This window comes from Medicago truncatula, chromosome 8 (assembly GCF_003473485.1).
Source record: "Medicago truncatula cultivar Jemalong A17 chromosome 8, MtrunA17r5.0-ANR, whole genome shotgun sequence".
In the NCBI taxonomy this organism is placed as follows: Eukaryota; Viridiplantae; Streptophyta; class Magnoliopsida; order Fabales; family Fabaceae; genus Medicago; species Medicago truncatula.
This window is the reverse complement of record NC_053049.1, coordinates 21,833,957-21,851,239: the sequence shown is the minus strand read 5'-3', so window position 1 is coordinate 21,851,239 and position 17,283 is coordinate 21,833,957. Positions and strand designations below refer to the sequence as shown.

General features: G+C 36.2%; 1 protein-coding gene and 1 non-coding gene across 2 annotated transcripts; both read right to left on the bottom strand.

Annotated features, from left to right (window-relative positions):
• Positions 1–2,327: 2,327 nt before the first annotated feature.
• On the bottom strand, positions 2,328–3,296 carry LOC120577765 (uncharacterized). Its single transcript, XM_039829706.1, has 2 exons — positions 2,659–3,296; positions 2,328–2,569 (listed from the first exon to the last, which is right to left on the bottom strand). Exon 1 carries the CDS (start codon positions 3,284–3,286, stop codon positions 2,774–2,776), a length of 513 nt encoding a protein of 170 aa, XP_039685640.1. The 5' UTR covers positions 3,287–3,296; the 3' UTR covers positions 2,328–2,569; positions 2,659–2,773.
• Positions 3,297–11,408: 8,112 nt separating this feature from the next.
• LOC120577779 (small nucleolar RNA R71) lies at positions 11,409–11,515 on the bottom strand. The gene has a single exon (XR_005643761.1). It is a non-coding gene; the product is annotated as a small nucleolar RNA R71 (small nucleolar RNA).
• Positions 11,516–17,283: the final 5,768 nt, after the last annotated feature.

Below are 17,283 nucleotides of genomic sequence, written 5' to 3'. Positions count from 1 at the left end.
GATCGGTCTGAAAACTAGCATCAGTGTAACCAATTACAGAGAGCTCTTCTTGACCTCCATAGACCAAGAAGGTATCCTTAGTTCTTCTCAAGTACTTAAGGATATTCTTGACAGCAATCCAATGATCGTTGCCAGGATTAGACTGGTATCTGCTCGTAGCACTTAAAGCATACGAGACATCTGGTCGAGTACATATCATAGCATACATGATAGAACCAATTGCTGAAGCATATGGGATATCACGCATTCGATCCCTTTCGTCATTAGTCGAAGGGGATTGATTCTTTGATAGATTTAATCCTGACAACATAAGAATGAATCCTTTCTTGGAATCATGCATATTGAACCGTCTCAGGACTTTGTCTATATATGTACCCTGACTTAAGCCAAGCAATCTTTGTGATCTATCTCTATAGATCCTGATTCCTAATATATAGGAGGCTTCACCTAAGTCTTTCATAGAAAAACATTTCCCTAACCAAGTTTTGATTTCTTGTAGTGTAGGGATGTCATTTCCGATTAATAATATGTCATCTACATATAAAATCAGAAATGAAACTATGCTCCCACTAACCTTCTTGTAAACACAAGGCTCATCTTCATTTTTAATGAATCCATACTGTTGTACAGTTTCATCAAAGCGAAGATTCCAACTTCTAGAAGCTTGCTTCAATCCATAGATTGATCGCTGCAACTTGCATACCTTTTTGGTTGCTTTAGGATCGCCAAAACCTTCAGGTTGTGTCATGTACACATCCTCAAGAAGATTTCCATTAAGGAAAGCAGTTTTGACATCCATTTGCCAGATTTCATAATCGTGATATGCAGCGATGGCAAGTAAGATCCGAATGGATTTAATCATTGCAACTGGTGAAAAGGTTTCATCATAGTCTACACCATGAATTTGTTTGAAGCCTTTAGCAACCAGTCGCGCTTTGTAGGTACTAACCTTTCCATCCATGTCAATTTTCTTTTTGAAAACCCACTTGCATCCTATAGGATTAATTCCTTCAGGTGCATCAATCAAGTTCCAAACTTGATTTGTGTACATGGAATCCATTTCAGATTTCATGGCTTCAAGCCACTTCTTAGATTCGGGGCCAGTTATGGCCTCCGTGTAAGTCACAGGCTCATCTTGGTCCATGAGCAATACATCACCCTCTTGAGATATGAGATACCCATATCTTTCGGGTTCTTGACGTATCCTGCTAGACCTACGTGGTTCTTGTGTTACTGGGATAGAATTTTCTGTCATAACAGTTTGGGTATCCTGTCCTTGTTCCTCTACCGGTATTTCAGTACTCTGTGGGTCTTGAATTTCTTCAAGATCTACTTTGCTCCCACTGATTCTCCTGGAGACAAAATCCTTCTCAAGGAAGACTCCAGTTCTGGCAACAACAATTGTGCCTTCAGGTGGTTTGTAAAAGTAGTATCCCCTAGTTTCTTTAGGATATCCCACAAAGAAACATTTTTCAGATTTTTGTTCAAGCTTAGTAGACATAAGTCGTTTTATATAAGCTTCACAACCCCAAATCTTAAAATGTCCCACATTGGGTTTTCGACCATTCCATATCTCATATGGTGTCTTTTCTACCGCTTTAGATGGAACTCGGTTAAGTGTGTAAGTTGCAGTTAATAAGGCGTACCCCCATAAGAAGTTTGGAAGTTCAGCATGACTCATCATAGATCGGACCATGTCTAACAAGGTTCGATTTCTCCTTTCAGATACACCGTTCCATTGCGGTGTTCCAAGAGGTGTGAGTTGGGACAGTATCCCACATTCTTTAAGATGATTGTCAAACTCTAAGCTCAAATATTCTCCACCTCGATCAGATCGAAGCATTTTGATTTTCTTGCCTAGTTGGTTTTCTACTTCATTTTGAAATTCTTTGAAGAAAGTAAATGATTCAGATTTATGTTTCATTAGATACACATATCCAAATCAACTAAAGTCATCAGTGAATGTAATGAAGTAGTGAAAGCCTCCTCTAGCAGTTATGTTTAGGGGTCCACACACATCAGTATGTATGAGACCTAAAAGATCACTAGCCCTTTCACCTTGACCGGTAAATGGAGCTTTTGTCATTTTTCCTAATAAACAAGATCGACATGTTTCATATGATTCGAAATCAAAAGAATCCAAAAATCCATCTTTATGGAGTTTGGAAATGCGATTCTCATTTATATGTCCTAAACGACAATGCCAAAGGTAAGTTGGATTCAACTAATTAGGTTTCAACCTTTTAGTATTAATGTTATAGATAGGCATATCGAGATCTAGGACATAAAGTCCATTACTCAAATTTGCGTTAGCATAAAGAATATCATCCAAATAAACGGAACAACATTTGTTCTTTATTGTAAAATAAAAACCAGCCTTGTCCAAACAAGAAATTGAAATGATATTCCTGCTAATGGCAGGTACATAATAGCAGTTTTCTAAATTAAGTAAAAGACCACTAGGTAAGGTCAATACATAAGTTCCAACAGCTAAAGCAGCAACCTTTGCTCCATTGCCAACTCTAAGATCGACCTCGCCTTTTGCCAATGCTCTACTCTTTCTCAGACCCTGCACATCAGTACAAATATTAGAACCACATCCAGTATCTAATACCCATGATGTAGAAGTAGACATAATAATTTCTATAACAAAAATACCTGCAGAAGTAGTAGGAACATTTCCATTCTTCTTATCTTCCAGATACTTTGGACAGTTTCGCTTCCAATGCCCAGCGTTGTTGCAATAGAAGCACTTACCATCCTTAGCCACGCCTCAAGTAGGCTTCAAAGCTTTGGTTGATGGCTTGGCAACAGCTTTGCCTTTGCCATTTCCCTTAGACTTATTAGGCTTCTTATGGTGCTTTTTGAACTTGCCATTATTAACCATTAAAATGGCAGCAGCCTTTCCTTTTCCCTTCATGTTTTTCTCAGCAGTTCTCAACATTGCTGCAAGCTGTGGAAGTGTCTTGTCCATATCATTCATTAGAAAGTTCTGGACAAAACCGTTGAAGCTTTCAGGCAACGATTGCAGCACAAGATCAACGACTAGCTCTTGTTCAAGGACAAATCCCAAACGAGCTAGGTTTTCAGAGTACCCAATCATTTTGAGCACATGAGGTCCTACGGGACCTCCCTCTGACAGCTTGGTGGAAAACAGGGCTTTAGAGACATCAAACCTCTCATGCCTGGCTTGCTCTTCATAAAGAGTCTTAAGATGTTCGATCATATCGAACGCTGTCATCCCTTCATGCTGTTTTTGCAGCTCGGGAGTCATTGAAGCCAGCATGATGCATGAAACTTCTATGGAATCATTGAGATGCTTGGCATGAGAATTTCTTAGAGCCGCAGAAGCTCCAGCAGGAGGTGTCTCAGGAATGGGTCCATCCAGCACATACAGCTTTTTTTCGTGGGTGAGGACAATCCTCATGTTACGGGACCAGTCTATAAAATTTGTTTCAGTCAATTTTTCCTTTTCGATGAGGGATCGCAAAATGTTTGTGGAAGCGTTATTGGCCATCTACAATTTAAAATGTGCAAAATAAGTATCATGAAAAATATTTAATTTGGTCTTTAATTAAATACGCTCCCACTATTTTACTCAAATCAAATGACCTTCAAACATTTGACTCGAAAAATCCCGTTGGAAGATTTTCTAGTGGATTGAAATCCTTATTTCACCTTGTTTTAAGTCAACGGGGGCTGTACTTAAAACTTAGCTATTTAGGTAGGAACATTTCCAATTGTATCTTATACAACTTTCAAATCAATTGGCGGAATAACTCTTTATTCAATTCTATCATATAGAAGTCGTCCAATTATAGCTTCTAAATTTATTCTAATCTTATTAAAATTAATTTAGTTAAGTTTGACCCAAAAGAATAACACTTGGATAAATTGGATTACCGCACCACAACTTACTAGTATAGAATATGCGCTTTACGGAGGCAAAACCCACATATTCGATATTAGTCTTGAAGGGTGTTAAACTTTTGGAAAGCTTTAAACTTAATATTTAAATTGAAGGATTTTTATAAAATTTGGTCTCACCTCACCACGGCTTATATATCACATATATTCGCACTCCAATCAAGACATGCATAACATTTATACAAAATAAAAGTGACATGATTATGGCCATCCTAACGCTATGACTCTCTCAAGCCAATGAGAGAATCTAAACTAATCCTAGAAACGACCTTGCTTCTCCAAGCTTGACTTCCAGGACTATTCCTACGTCTTGAGCCCTATTACCTCCTTTGTATTCTATTTACATTACATATGAAGAAAACTCGTTTTACATACGAGGGAGTGGATGAGAAGAGAATGTACAATAGAGATATAAGAGAAAGGCACGGCACGCAGGCCGTATTTTAATATCCAAAAGAAATAAAATAAAAGGACTAAGGCCATAATCATTCACATGACAATAATAATAACAAACACACTTTTATTATTATTAATTATTCCTTATAATTAAATAAATTAAATTAAAATTCGACATGTGATCATCCTACGCAGATTAGCCGGGGGTTCCGCTGCCCGGTCAGCAGACGGTGGTTCCTTATAATTCATTATGAACGATTCACTTTGAATTAGCACCGTATTTCGCATCAACACTTGACACGTTTCTGATTACCCTAATCGTTTCGGCAAACCCTAATTCTGTTACAACAATCTGATCTTTATTAAACAAGTACTCTGATTTTATTCACGTATCATGACCGAGTCTAGGATGCTTCACCAGAGTTCACAGAATCGGTTACGAAGCTCCATACATTAGATCAATCAACATGAAAATATCATCTGACTTATTTAAACTATGATCAAATCCAGTATATCATATATACCGTTGTTATACAGAATTTACCAATCATGCTTCTGTCAATATGTATGATCGAAAGGTTTGATGTTTCACCAGAAACGGTTTCTGAAACATCAAAACGGTTCGAAAAGCCATGCACATTCACGTGATTGATATTAACATTAACTGCGTTTTATGATCGATCAACCATGTTTCTGTCGATATGTATGATCGAAACGTCGATGTTTCACCAGAAACGGTTTCTGAAACATTGAATCAAATCGAAAACACATGCACAGAAAGCATAATATGATGCGATGCCAATTTTAATCTTTCTTTATTATTTATGTTCGTTCAATATGTTTAATCAAATTAAAACATAAAGCAGTAACAATACAATCCGATTCAAGGTTTCGTAATTGGCTCTGATACCACTGAAGGTAAATCGACATAAAACAGAATAAGCAGCGGAATAAAATTTCGATTTACTTTCCTTGGATCATTACGAATTGGAACTTGAACCAGTGATTCGATTGTTACCTTAGAACGGTTGGTCTGAAAACGAACGGTGGAATCTGCGAACCGGAATCACGATCACAGCCAAGCAAACAGCAGAGCCTCTATCAAGTCCACACGAACAGTGCTCCTCCAAAACCTCGGTGCTAGCCAAGAAGACGGAAGTCAGAGAACTTAGGTTTCTGCAAAAGAACGTAACCGCAAACTATTGCACTAGGGTTCTATTTATAGAACTCCTTATGTGCTTTGCAAGTCAAACTCGTTTTTGACTTCACTAAGCCCAATACGAGTTTAGTAATATTGCTAAATCATTAGCATTATTTACTAAGCGCACCCTTTATATAAGTCGTACTTATACATATCTCTTTTGACTGCTCTTTGTGTGTGACCCTTTAGGTTCTAGTCACGTTGGCAATGATATTAAATCCATTATTTAATATCATAAACAATGAGCGGTGTCTAGCAACACATCATTGCTACCCAAGTGACAAGAATGTCAAGTGATCTGACGAAACCTTTCATGATAATACATATGTGTATAATTACTCCTTTGTCTCAATATCTTCATTGATCTCAAGGCATAGATAGTGTCACCCTTGTATAGATCAATGTTCATTTATCTTGATTCCGAAATATACTATTTAACGAATAAGTCCAATATCTTATATTGACTTAGTTCAGCATGGCCATGCATATTTATAGTCATATTTCATCAAGAGGCCTAAAGATATATCTCCTGTTTATGAGGAGGGACAAATCCCATCTAGGACACTCATGGCCCTCAGCATGATTCATCAAGTGCTCATCAACCAACGTTATTGTTATCCTTTTACAGACAACGTTAGAATGGCAACAAAGCACTTGAGTCCACATCTAGAGATCATAGTGGTTTCAGGTCTAAGAGCGATATACATTATTATCATTGTGAGAATATCTTATGACAATTTCATAACTTACTATGTAGTATTCTCACAGTGGGTCAATCCAATATAAATATTACTCCTAATATTTATATCTATGCATAGACTTGATATCTCATATCTATGACCCATGAGATGCGGTCATCAGTCTACATACATAATAGTCTCGACGCTTTATTATTATCCTTTATTCATATTAAAGCTTTGACTACAGATACATTTAAGAATAGCATTCTATAAGATAATGTAATCTCATGATTAAGTCACACTTAATATATTATTACACGAACTATCTATTCTAAGGACTTTATTAACATTATATACTAAAGGGTGCCATATATTATTCAATAATAAAAGTCATGATACATAAGATAGGTTTAACATAAACTATTGGCCTCTAGGGCTTACACCAACACTCATAATAATATAAACAGCAAAATATATTCAACAATAATGTTCTTACTTCTTTCCCTTTAGTAACACTTACTAATTCAACCAACAACGACGACAACAACAAGATTCAACAACAACGGCAACAACTCACTCAACAACAACGACAACAACTCACTCAACAACGACGACAACAACTTAATCAACAACAACAACAACTGAATCAACAACAACAATAACAACAGCTTAATCAACAACAACGACAATAACTCACTCAACAACAACGACAACAACTTAATCAACAACAACAACTCAATCCAAAACAACAACAAAAACTTAATCAACAACAACGACAAAAACTCTCTCAAGAAAAACGACAACTACAATATGCATGTGGCACCATTTTCAACGTGTTGAATGACTAAGCATTCCAGGGCATAAGCCCCCAACAATTTGAATGATAAACATTCCAGGGCATAAGCCCTCAGTAGTTGAATGACAAAGCATTCTAGGGCATGAGCCCTCCCGGATTTGAATGGTTAAAGCATTCAAAGGGCGTAAGCCCTCACCAATTGAACGACAAGGCGTTCCAGGGCATGAGCCCTCACCGCTTTGAACGACAAGGCGTTCCAGGGCATGAGCCCTCACCGCTTTATGTTTATGCAATGGACTCAACATTTGTGTATATCAACATACACAACTCAACGACAACAACAACTGCTACAAAGTAATGCATATATGAATATGACCTATCATCACCATGGTCAACTATGACACAACAACCTTCGACAATGAATTCCAACAACTTGTATAATTTGTTTGAGTGAAATTATACATAAATCAACAATCATAATCAATCATGCTCTTGGTAAGGTAATATAATCATATATAATCATTAGTACAACCCAAAGATTCAATCTAACAACATGGGTTAAATACTCTTAAACACCTTAATTGAACTCATAGTACTTCTAGTTTTGAGGGTTGGAATTATCCCATAAGTTTTGGATAAACTTAGAAACGGTTATGCTGAATTTTCATAAAATTTCACTAAGACCTCCTTGGAGTATTTTCAGCATATCTCAAAAACCAAATATCATTTTCAAGTCAAACAAAAGCCTTTAGAAAGCTAACCAAATTATCTACAACTTTCATGTTTACACCAAAGGCCAATTCAAAACAGAAACGTGTGTAAAAGATGCAAGAAAACGAAATAGGGCAGTCTGCCACTGAACATTTCGCTAGGCGAACTAATGGCGAGATCAAGGCGAGTGGCTACTGTGATGTTTCGCCAGGCGAATTACTGGCGAGGAAATGGAGAAAATATCCACTAGGCAAAATATCTCTTGCTCATGGCGAATCACGACAGACCAGACTACGTGAATTCTGCAGTTTTTCACCAAAAGTCCAAATTTTCCCCAATTCAATCCCCAAAACTGATTACAACATTGCTATATGATTATACCATTGATCTGTACGCAATCTCTCATCATTTTCAAGGTTTCTACACTTTAAATTCAACAATCTATAATCAAAACCTAAACCCAAAATCCCAATTTAACCAAAACCCTTATGTTAAATCAAAATCAGAAGTTATATAATCTATAATCATTGAGAGTTAGTCTCACCCTTACCTTTGATTGAAGAACAAAACTCTACAGAAAATCTGATTCTCCTCACTTGGCTCTTCTCCTAGCTTTCTCTTGGTTTTTCTCCCAAAAACTGTTTGTACGTGAAACTGCTTCTAACCCTATTTTCTCCTTTTTCTCAGTAAATATAATCTTCCAATATTTAATTAACTCCCACTTAATTCTCATTTAACCCCAAAGCTCCAATTAAATCCTAATTCTCACTTATTCTATTAAACTCTCTAAATTCTCAAAACAGCCCCCACAACTTAATCTTATTTTATTTCAAATCTTATTCTATTAAATAATAAAATAACACCACTTAATAAAATAACAACACACCACATAATCATATAAATAGACTCTAAACTCAATAGAATAAATAAATATTAAAATAGGGCGTTACACTCTCTGGTCAAGCTCGCTAGGCGAGTACGTCTGCTCGCTATGGTGAGCTGCGACGAGCAACTCGCGAGGCGGGAAAGGTTGCTCGCGTGGCGAGCGATGAAGTTCATCCCTCGTCGTGGCGAGGATCATGGCTCGGGAGGCGAGCGATGAATGTCGCTACGGGCAGAAGTGCAGTTTTCATAAATTTCACAAATTCTCATGGTTTTTAAGCCTAATTTCGATTCCAGAATTCATTTTATACATTATCTAAGGTCTAGGGACAATTTCTACATCATTCTAACAACTTTTCACCCTTTAATCATCAATTCTACCAATTTGACCTAATTTCCGATTCCTCTTAAACTCATCCTAAATCATGTTAAATGTAACCGTTGATTCACAAACTTAATAGAATTGCAAAGTTAGTCTCACCCTTACCTTATAGAATGAAATCGCAGCCCCTTTAGGTCTTCTCCCTTCTCTTGGATTTTTCTCCGTTTTTCCAAAACTGATCGTACGTACGTTATGTTTTTCTCTAAACTAGATTTTCCCTATTTATATCTCCTCCAACTATCTTATCTTATTTCTCTTTCTCCCCCAAAACTCTCTAAAATCTCAAAACAACCCCTAAACTCAATATTTATTTTATTTTCAAATCTTATTTTATTAAACAATAAAATAAGTCACAACTCCTCATAAAATCACATAACATCACCTCAATCTTATAAATCATATAAATCACACATATATTATATAAATATAATATAAACTCATCTTAATAACTTCTAGACTCAATTAAATAATTCTAAACGGGCGTGATGAGTCTTTTATTATCTATTTTAATATATTATTTAGTTTCGTTTTAATTAGATTTAAGTTTATTTTATATTAATATTATTTCCTTTTTAAACTATTTTACTACAATTGCATATTGTTATATTTCAGGAACGAATATTTGATGGATTGAGTCTTGGAGCAAAAGAAAGGGGTTTTGGAGCTGATTTGGTACGAAAATACGAAGATTCGGAGACAAAAATATATCTCCCTCAAGTCAGAAACTTGGCACGGCCCGTGCTAGGCTTGACACGGCCGTGCCACACTCCATAACTACTTTTGCTGCTTTTGCTTAGATTTTAAGCTACTCTGTTTTAGTTTACTTGTGGAACATTCTAGTGATTGCTTAGATTTTAAGTCGAATGTAAACTATAAATAGAGTAGCTAGCCATCACAAATATTCATCTTTTCTTGGAATACAATATGTGACAATTGTCTTTCTAATAAAAGTTCTTTTACTTTCTTGTTATTTACTTTTATGCTTTCTCTCTTCTTCCCCTTGTCTACGATGAACATTAGTGAGTAGACTTCTTCTTGTCTTGGGATTGTTGGATAAGTCTAAATGACATAATCCTAATCAAACCAAGCTCTAAGCCTTAATCTTATGTAACCCTAATTTCTTATCTAAATTCACCGCTTTAACATGGATCAACCATTATCAAACTGTGGAAACGAAAGTGGAGGGTTTGATAACTGTTTATCCATCATCTCAAATATCAATTCCTAAAACGAAAGTGGAGCTTTGATATTCGAACAAGTGAATTTAGACAAGGATTTCAAAGGCAGCGAAATAGTCTTTGAAATCTTTGAGACATATAGTTTCGATCTTCAAGGGAACTAATAATGATCAAGTCAGCGAAATAGACTTGGTTGTTAGAAGAACCAAATTCTAATAGTAATCAAGTCAGCGAAATAGGCTTGGTTGCTAGAGGAACAAAAGAGAATCTGTCTTGAGAAATTAGGTCTAACATAAAGTTATAAGGTTATAGTTTGGTTTGTGAAGGACTTGTCATTTAGATGAACCAATAATCACAATGCTTTTATCTTTTCTTTTATTATTTACTTTAATTAAAAACCCAAACTTTTCTACCTTATAAACCTCTAGTCTAATCATTATCTAAAGTTAATTGAATTCGTAACTCCCTGTCGGAACGATACTCTATTTTTACTACTTCGATAGAACCGTGCACTTGCGGTTTTATCCCATCAAGTTTTTGGCGCCGCTGCCGGGGAGTTATTGTAATTTGATTAACTTTTCAATAGTGGTTAGTCTAAATATATATATATATATATAAAATATTTTATTTCTTTTTCTTATCTTTTTATTTTTATTTTTTTTATATATTTATCTCTCTCTCTCTCTATAAATAAAAATATATATATATATATATATATTTATATATAAAATATCTCTCTCTCTCTCTATATATAAAAAAATTATATATTTATATATAAAATCTCTCTCTCTCTCCCCCTACCTTTCTCCTTATTTTATTTTATTTTTATTATTTTTTATTTTCTATCTTTAACCGCTTTGATTTTAGGGATAGCTCAAAGAAACACACAATAATAACGATATGGCTGAGAAACGTGCTCTCAAAGAATATGCAATCACATCTTCAGATGAGCCGTACGATGCTATTGTGTACCCAACGGTTAAGGATATTAAATTTGAAATAAAGCCTGCACTTATTTACCTGGTGCAGCAAAATCAATTTTTTGGATCACCCACTGAGGATCCGAATTTTCATGTTTCAATTTTTTTAAGACTCAGTGGAACTTTGAAGGCAAACCAAGAGGCCGTAAGGCTGCACCTCTTTCCTTTCTCTTTGAGGGATAGAGCTAGTGCTTGGTTTCATTCATTGCAAATTGGTTCTATCACTTCATGGAACCAAATGAGGAAGGCATTTCTTTCGCCATAGTAAAACTGCTCAATTGAGGAGTCAAATCACACAATTCACTCAAAAAGATGGTGAATCTCTTTACGATGCGTGGGAGCGTTTCAAAGAAATGCTTAGGCTTTGCCCCCATCATGGTTTTGAGAATTGGCTTATTATCCACACTTTTTATAATGGTCTCTTGTGTACCATAATTTTTTTTGTTGATGCAGCTGCAGGTGGAACTTTGATGAATAAAACTTACACAGGAGCATATGATTTGATCGAAAACATGGCACAAAACCACTATCAGTGGACAAGTGAGAGAGTTATCACTGAAGGTACTCCTCCACCCTCTAAAAAGGAGGCAGGTATGTACCAGGTTTCTACCCTTGATCATCTATATGCGGACACACTTCTTCAAAAATTTGATAAATTAACTGTAAGTGTCGTCACACCTGCTCTTGTTTCACCACCTTGTGAATTTTGTGGAATACTTGACCATACTGGTGTTGAATGCCAACTAGGTAGTGTTGCTAAAAGTCCCGAGCAAAATTCTTATACCTTTGGACAACAAACAACACCACCCGTTTATGCAAACAACCAAAGAGTCCCTCAGAAATCCAGCTTGGAAATTTTACTAGAAAAACATGCTATGGAGAAATCCAAGCAATTTCAAGAACTTAAAAATCAAACTGGATTTTTGAATGACTCTCTTGTCAAGCTTACATCTAAAGTGGACTCCATTGCTACTCACACTAGAATGCTAGAAACTCAAATCTCTCAAGTAGCCCAAAAAGTAGCTACTTCCTCTCAAACCCCCGAAGTCTTTCCAAGTCAAACTGAAGCCAACCCCAGAGGCCTTATAAATGCCATTCAACTTAGGGACGGTAAGCAGTTAGAGGACACCATTATGAAAACTAAGACAATTGAGGGTGAGATAGAGAGTGAAAAGCAACAAGGTGAGAAAGTCATAGGAGAGAGTGATAAGCCAATCGTTTCACCACCTTATAAACTCAAAATCCATGTCCCACAAAGGCTTGCTAAGCCTAACTTCATAGTGATTGAGAGTTTTTCCACCCCTTGTGTGATTGAGAGTGAAACCATTGAAAAAGCTATGTGTGATTTGGGAGAGAATCTCAGGTTGATGCCACTATCCCTTTGGGAAAGATTGGGTATTGGGTAGAGAAACCTTCTAATCGTCAAGCTAATGACTCTAAAAGAGCGCTTCGTGGGAGTCAACCCATGAGTTTTATTGCTTTTATTTTGTTTGTTTTGTGTTGTTTTAATTTGTTTTGTAGGTATTTGTCCAAATATGATGCGAAAAAGTGAAAAAAATTTGAAGCCATTGACCAGAAACCCACCCAAAAAAAAAAAATCTTCCCTCTTTTTCCTGAAAGTTGGCACGGCCCGTGCCTGTGGTGGCACGGCCGTGCCAACCCATCAGCAAAAAAAAATTTTATTTTTTTTATTTTTTCCAGTATCCATATCAATAACATCTATAATCCTTCTTCCATAATTCTCTCCAAACTTCACCAACAATCATCCACCCACACCCAAACCAAGCTAAGGTCAATGACATCAAAAAGGAAAGGTGAGGATATTGAAGCCTCCGGAAGAGGTGCAAGCAAGAAGCAATCAACAGCCTGCAATCATGGGATCCAATTCAAGGATTCCGAGCAAAGAAATAGGTATAAATCTCTAATCTCTAGATCTATCTCTCCTTGCAGGTACCTTGATGTTAATGCTATGGATAGACTAGAAATAGTTGAACATGTGATTAGGCTGTTGAATAAATTCACAACTCTGTGCTTAGGTACCTTCACACGGTTATTGCTTGCACCATATGGGGTAGAAAAGAGGTAGGAATGATGAGGATTGTTGAGCTGTTTATGTTGTAGGCTATGCTTTATAACCACCATGTTAACATTTGCTATTATTTGATTTATTATCTTGTTTCAATTGCTAAAAAGAAACCGGATATAAAGGTGATATAATGGTAGGTGGAATCATCACTTTCATTGTTAGAAAAATTAAGGTTAATGTGAACAAAGGGATAAATATGATTGAGGGAAACTACTACCTAGACTTAGATACCCTCACTACCATGTTTTTATTAGAACCCATAACCCTTCTCACAATTACCAATATGAGTGGAGAGTCAATAATGCTAATTTCTTGATTATTCTACCTAATTCAGATATTACTAATCCGAAGGTGGTAGAAAACTTTTATGTTGGCACTAACCTACAGGTACACAATGATGGTGATGATGGTGGTGATGAAGAGGAGGTAGGTGCAAACTTGTACCATTAACAAGAAGCCGGTGGAAACTATAATGATGAACGGTGGGCATGGATGCAAACCAAAGTTCAAAGAACATGCACCGAGCAATAAAGACAAGATGTTGAAATGATCGGGCTAAGAAACGATGTCCTAAGGGGCACTCAAATAAACGAATAAAACAATCAAATGTTTCGATACATGATGCAACACCTTCACCTCCAAGGTCTACCTTATGGACTTCAATAAAATTGTGAGCTCTCCTCTTCCTCTACTCTTCTCTACTTCTCTTTCTTCATCATCTTCTTCTTTCTCTTCTTCTTCTTTTAAATCATTGAGGACAATGCTTCTCCTAAGTGTGGGGGGAGCCTAATAAAGTGTCTTTAGTCGTAGTGTTTCCAAACTCCCTTGAACTTTATTCTTTTGTTCTGTTTTATTGTGAAAGGCATGGTTAAGTAGCTTGTTTTTATTGAAAAATATCATGACATAAATTTTTTATTGTCTACTCTTAATTGGTTATTTCTTGTACATGAAAGTGAACTCTTGTATTTTAAGTTTTCTTGATATACCCACATCATGCTTCAAAGTGAATACAATTCTCCAATGAGAAAAACACAAGTTGCTTCCCTTGATTAAGTATATGAATAGGTATTTTAAGGAAATATGTTTTAATTTTAGTGGTACGTTGACCTTTAAAAACTCTCAAAGTAAAAGTAGTATAAGTTAGTATAAAGGAGTTTATAAAAAGCCAAATAGCCAAAATAATTTCAAGGTTGCATTATTGAATCTAGATTGGGGAAGGAGGTAGGCCCTCCGACTTCCTACGTGAAGGTAATGTTATCTTGAAAAACTTTTAAAAAGCATCATTGAATCTAGATTGGGGAAGGGGGTAGGCCCTCCGACTTCCTACGTGAAGATGATGTTTTAAGGGGCACCACTGAATCTAGATTGGCGAAGGGGGTAGGTGTAACGCTCCTATTTCTATTTAAGCAATTAAACATGCGAATAATACATTTATTCAAGAAATAGAGATTACGTCTTATTCAAAATTCAAAACCGTTAGACATGTATATAAACCTCAACAGTTGCAGCGGAAAATAAATCAGAGTGATCAAATATATATATGCCATGAGCAACTAAATCATATCCCAAAGATAAATCTCAAAACCCAAACATACGGGTAGTCCTCAACAAAATCATAATCCAACGGAAAATATAAACAACCTAATCTAGACCGACACGACAAGCCTAGATCAGAGCCGACACGACCCGATATCGGAGAAAGCTTCCGATATCCCACGCAAAGACTCACCGAGCACTACTCCTGCACAACGTCTACTCACCCATACAGGCAAGTAGGCGGTGAAAACCACTGGGGGTAAGCATTACATTATCATAATCCAGATAATAATCAAATCAAATAATATCATGTACTTGAATAATAATAGTCATGCATAAATACTTATATCACAACTTGATAGTTCATATCCACATACATCAATCACATGAATAATTATCCAATCATAAATATTCATTCACAAGATCAATCATAGACAACCATCATCAACTTTCATTCATCTCAATTCATCACCAATCACATATTTCACATAGGACTCATGCTATGATATGCACTTATTGACTCATAAATGCATGTGGTACCAAATCTCAACAAGGTCGTCACCTTTCGATGCCACTTGCACATCGAATGTAAGGGCTCACACCTGCCTTACAATAATCTCGAAGTAAAAGAGTCATCCCTTTTACAGCAACAACGACTATGATGCATGGACATGTGTAATGACTCGATAATGCGACAGCAATTCTCAATCTCAACTCAATATATAGGACAACACCCAATTATATTGATTATCTCCACAACATTGCATTACCAAGAAAACATGCCCACACACAATTAAATCATAGTATCCATCATCACACAACAAATTGATTATCAACAATCAATAACATCATTCACACAATCTCATTAATCATATGATTATTTCACCACGCTATCTCGGAACGAAACAACTAGAACAAGTTTGAACAATATTAACCAATCTTACCCAATAATGTTTACATAAAGTTAAGTCGCCTTCGAACCATCACACTAGCCCGAGCACAACTTAGTTCATAAAAGAATCCCGTTTTCACAACCTTTCATTTCCCACTCAAAATATCATTTTACTTTGATTAAGGTATTGACCACCCTTGCAAGCATCACCTAAGTCTATATGAGCTGTAGGTTCCCTTGTAAGTCTCTTTAGATTATAAAATTTTTTTTCCGACAAAGTTTGGAATTCTCAAAATTTCACAAGTTAATACTCATTTTAAAAATTCCAAGTTTATGCAAGCAATCATTGTTCCAGTAGGCTTTGGGGGATTAACAGTGGTTAAACATGTTTAAAACATCATTTAAGAAAACTCGGATTGGCCCCCAAGGACCCGAAACAAAAGATCAAAGTGGCTGAAACTGGAGCTGTTCGCTTACGCGACCCTCTGGTTCGCTTAAGCGAACAAGTTACAGTAGCAACTCGCTTTGTTCACTTTCTGGTCGCTGGCTGGTCGCTCACCAGTTCGCTTAAGCGACGACATGTTCGCTTAAGCGAACGAGTTCCAGTAGCAACTAGAAAACTTCGCTCACTCGCTCGCTCACAGTTCGCTTAAGCGAACTGAAACCAGAGAATACTATGAATGTTCGCTTACCAGGTCGCTTAAGCGAACCTCTAAGCGAACCTTCACAGGTTTGCAGAAAAGTTACGGGTTTGGAACCCCTTTCACTCAAAATCCTCCAATTTGATTCCCCAATCCCAAAATATGTTTCCAGAACATGTCTATAGGTCAATATGATTAAAAAGACTTATAAAGACACAATCAAACTTAAAAACACTTGACACTTGAGCTAACTCTTCATTTTCACCAAAACACCAACACAATTCAAATTCTCATCAACAATCAATGAATATGCAAACCCAAGCAATTATTCATCAATCATAATATCAAATAACATTCATAACATCATTTGAACAAGAATCACATCTCAAATTAACAACAACTTAGGAGAAATTCACCAATTGAGCACAATATTCATAACTTATCATTTTTACATATTTAAACATTTAATTTCACCAACAATCATACAATCATCATCAATTCATGCATACAAACATAACATCACAGCAAGAGCACGAATTTGACATGAATTGTTCATCAACCCAATTTCATACAACATGAGCAAATGCAAAAATTACATGATTGTGATAATAACTAACCCCCTTACCTTTGAAGTTGATTATCCTTAATCCTAGCTCCACTTCAGCTTCTAGGTCACCCACTTGATTCCTCAAGCTTCCCCCTCCAACACTCTTGTTCTTCTCTTCACTCTTTCTCTCTCTACATCTCCTTCTCTCTAGGAAAATGTTTTGTAGTGAATGAATACAATTCTAAGACAACCCTAGTGTTATCCCCCTTAATGGGCTTAACTCAAAATTCTAATGGGCCTAACCCATCCTAACACAATTCAAAAGTTTCTGTACACTCCACGGTAATTACTAACAACGGTAAAATATAACCAACGGTCACTAACGGTAAAACTAATCATTACACTAGTAACTTAGTATAATAAGGGTTCTCACTAATTATTAAAATAA

What these genes read in the sequence shown, in the direction of transcription:
- LOC120577765 (XM_039829706.1), bottom strand. Translation starts at nt 3,286, where the DNA reads ATGCTGGCTTCAATGACTCCCGAGCTGCAAAAACAGCATGAAGGGATG.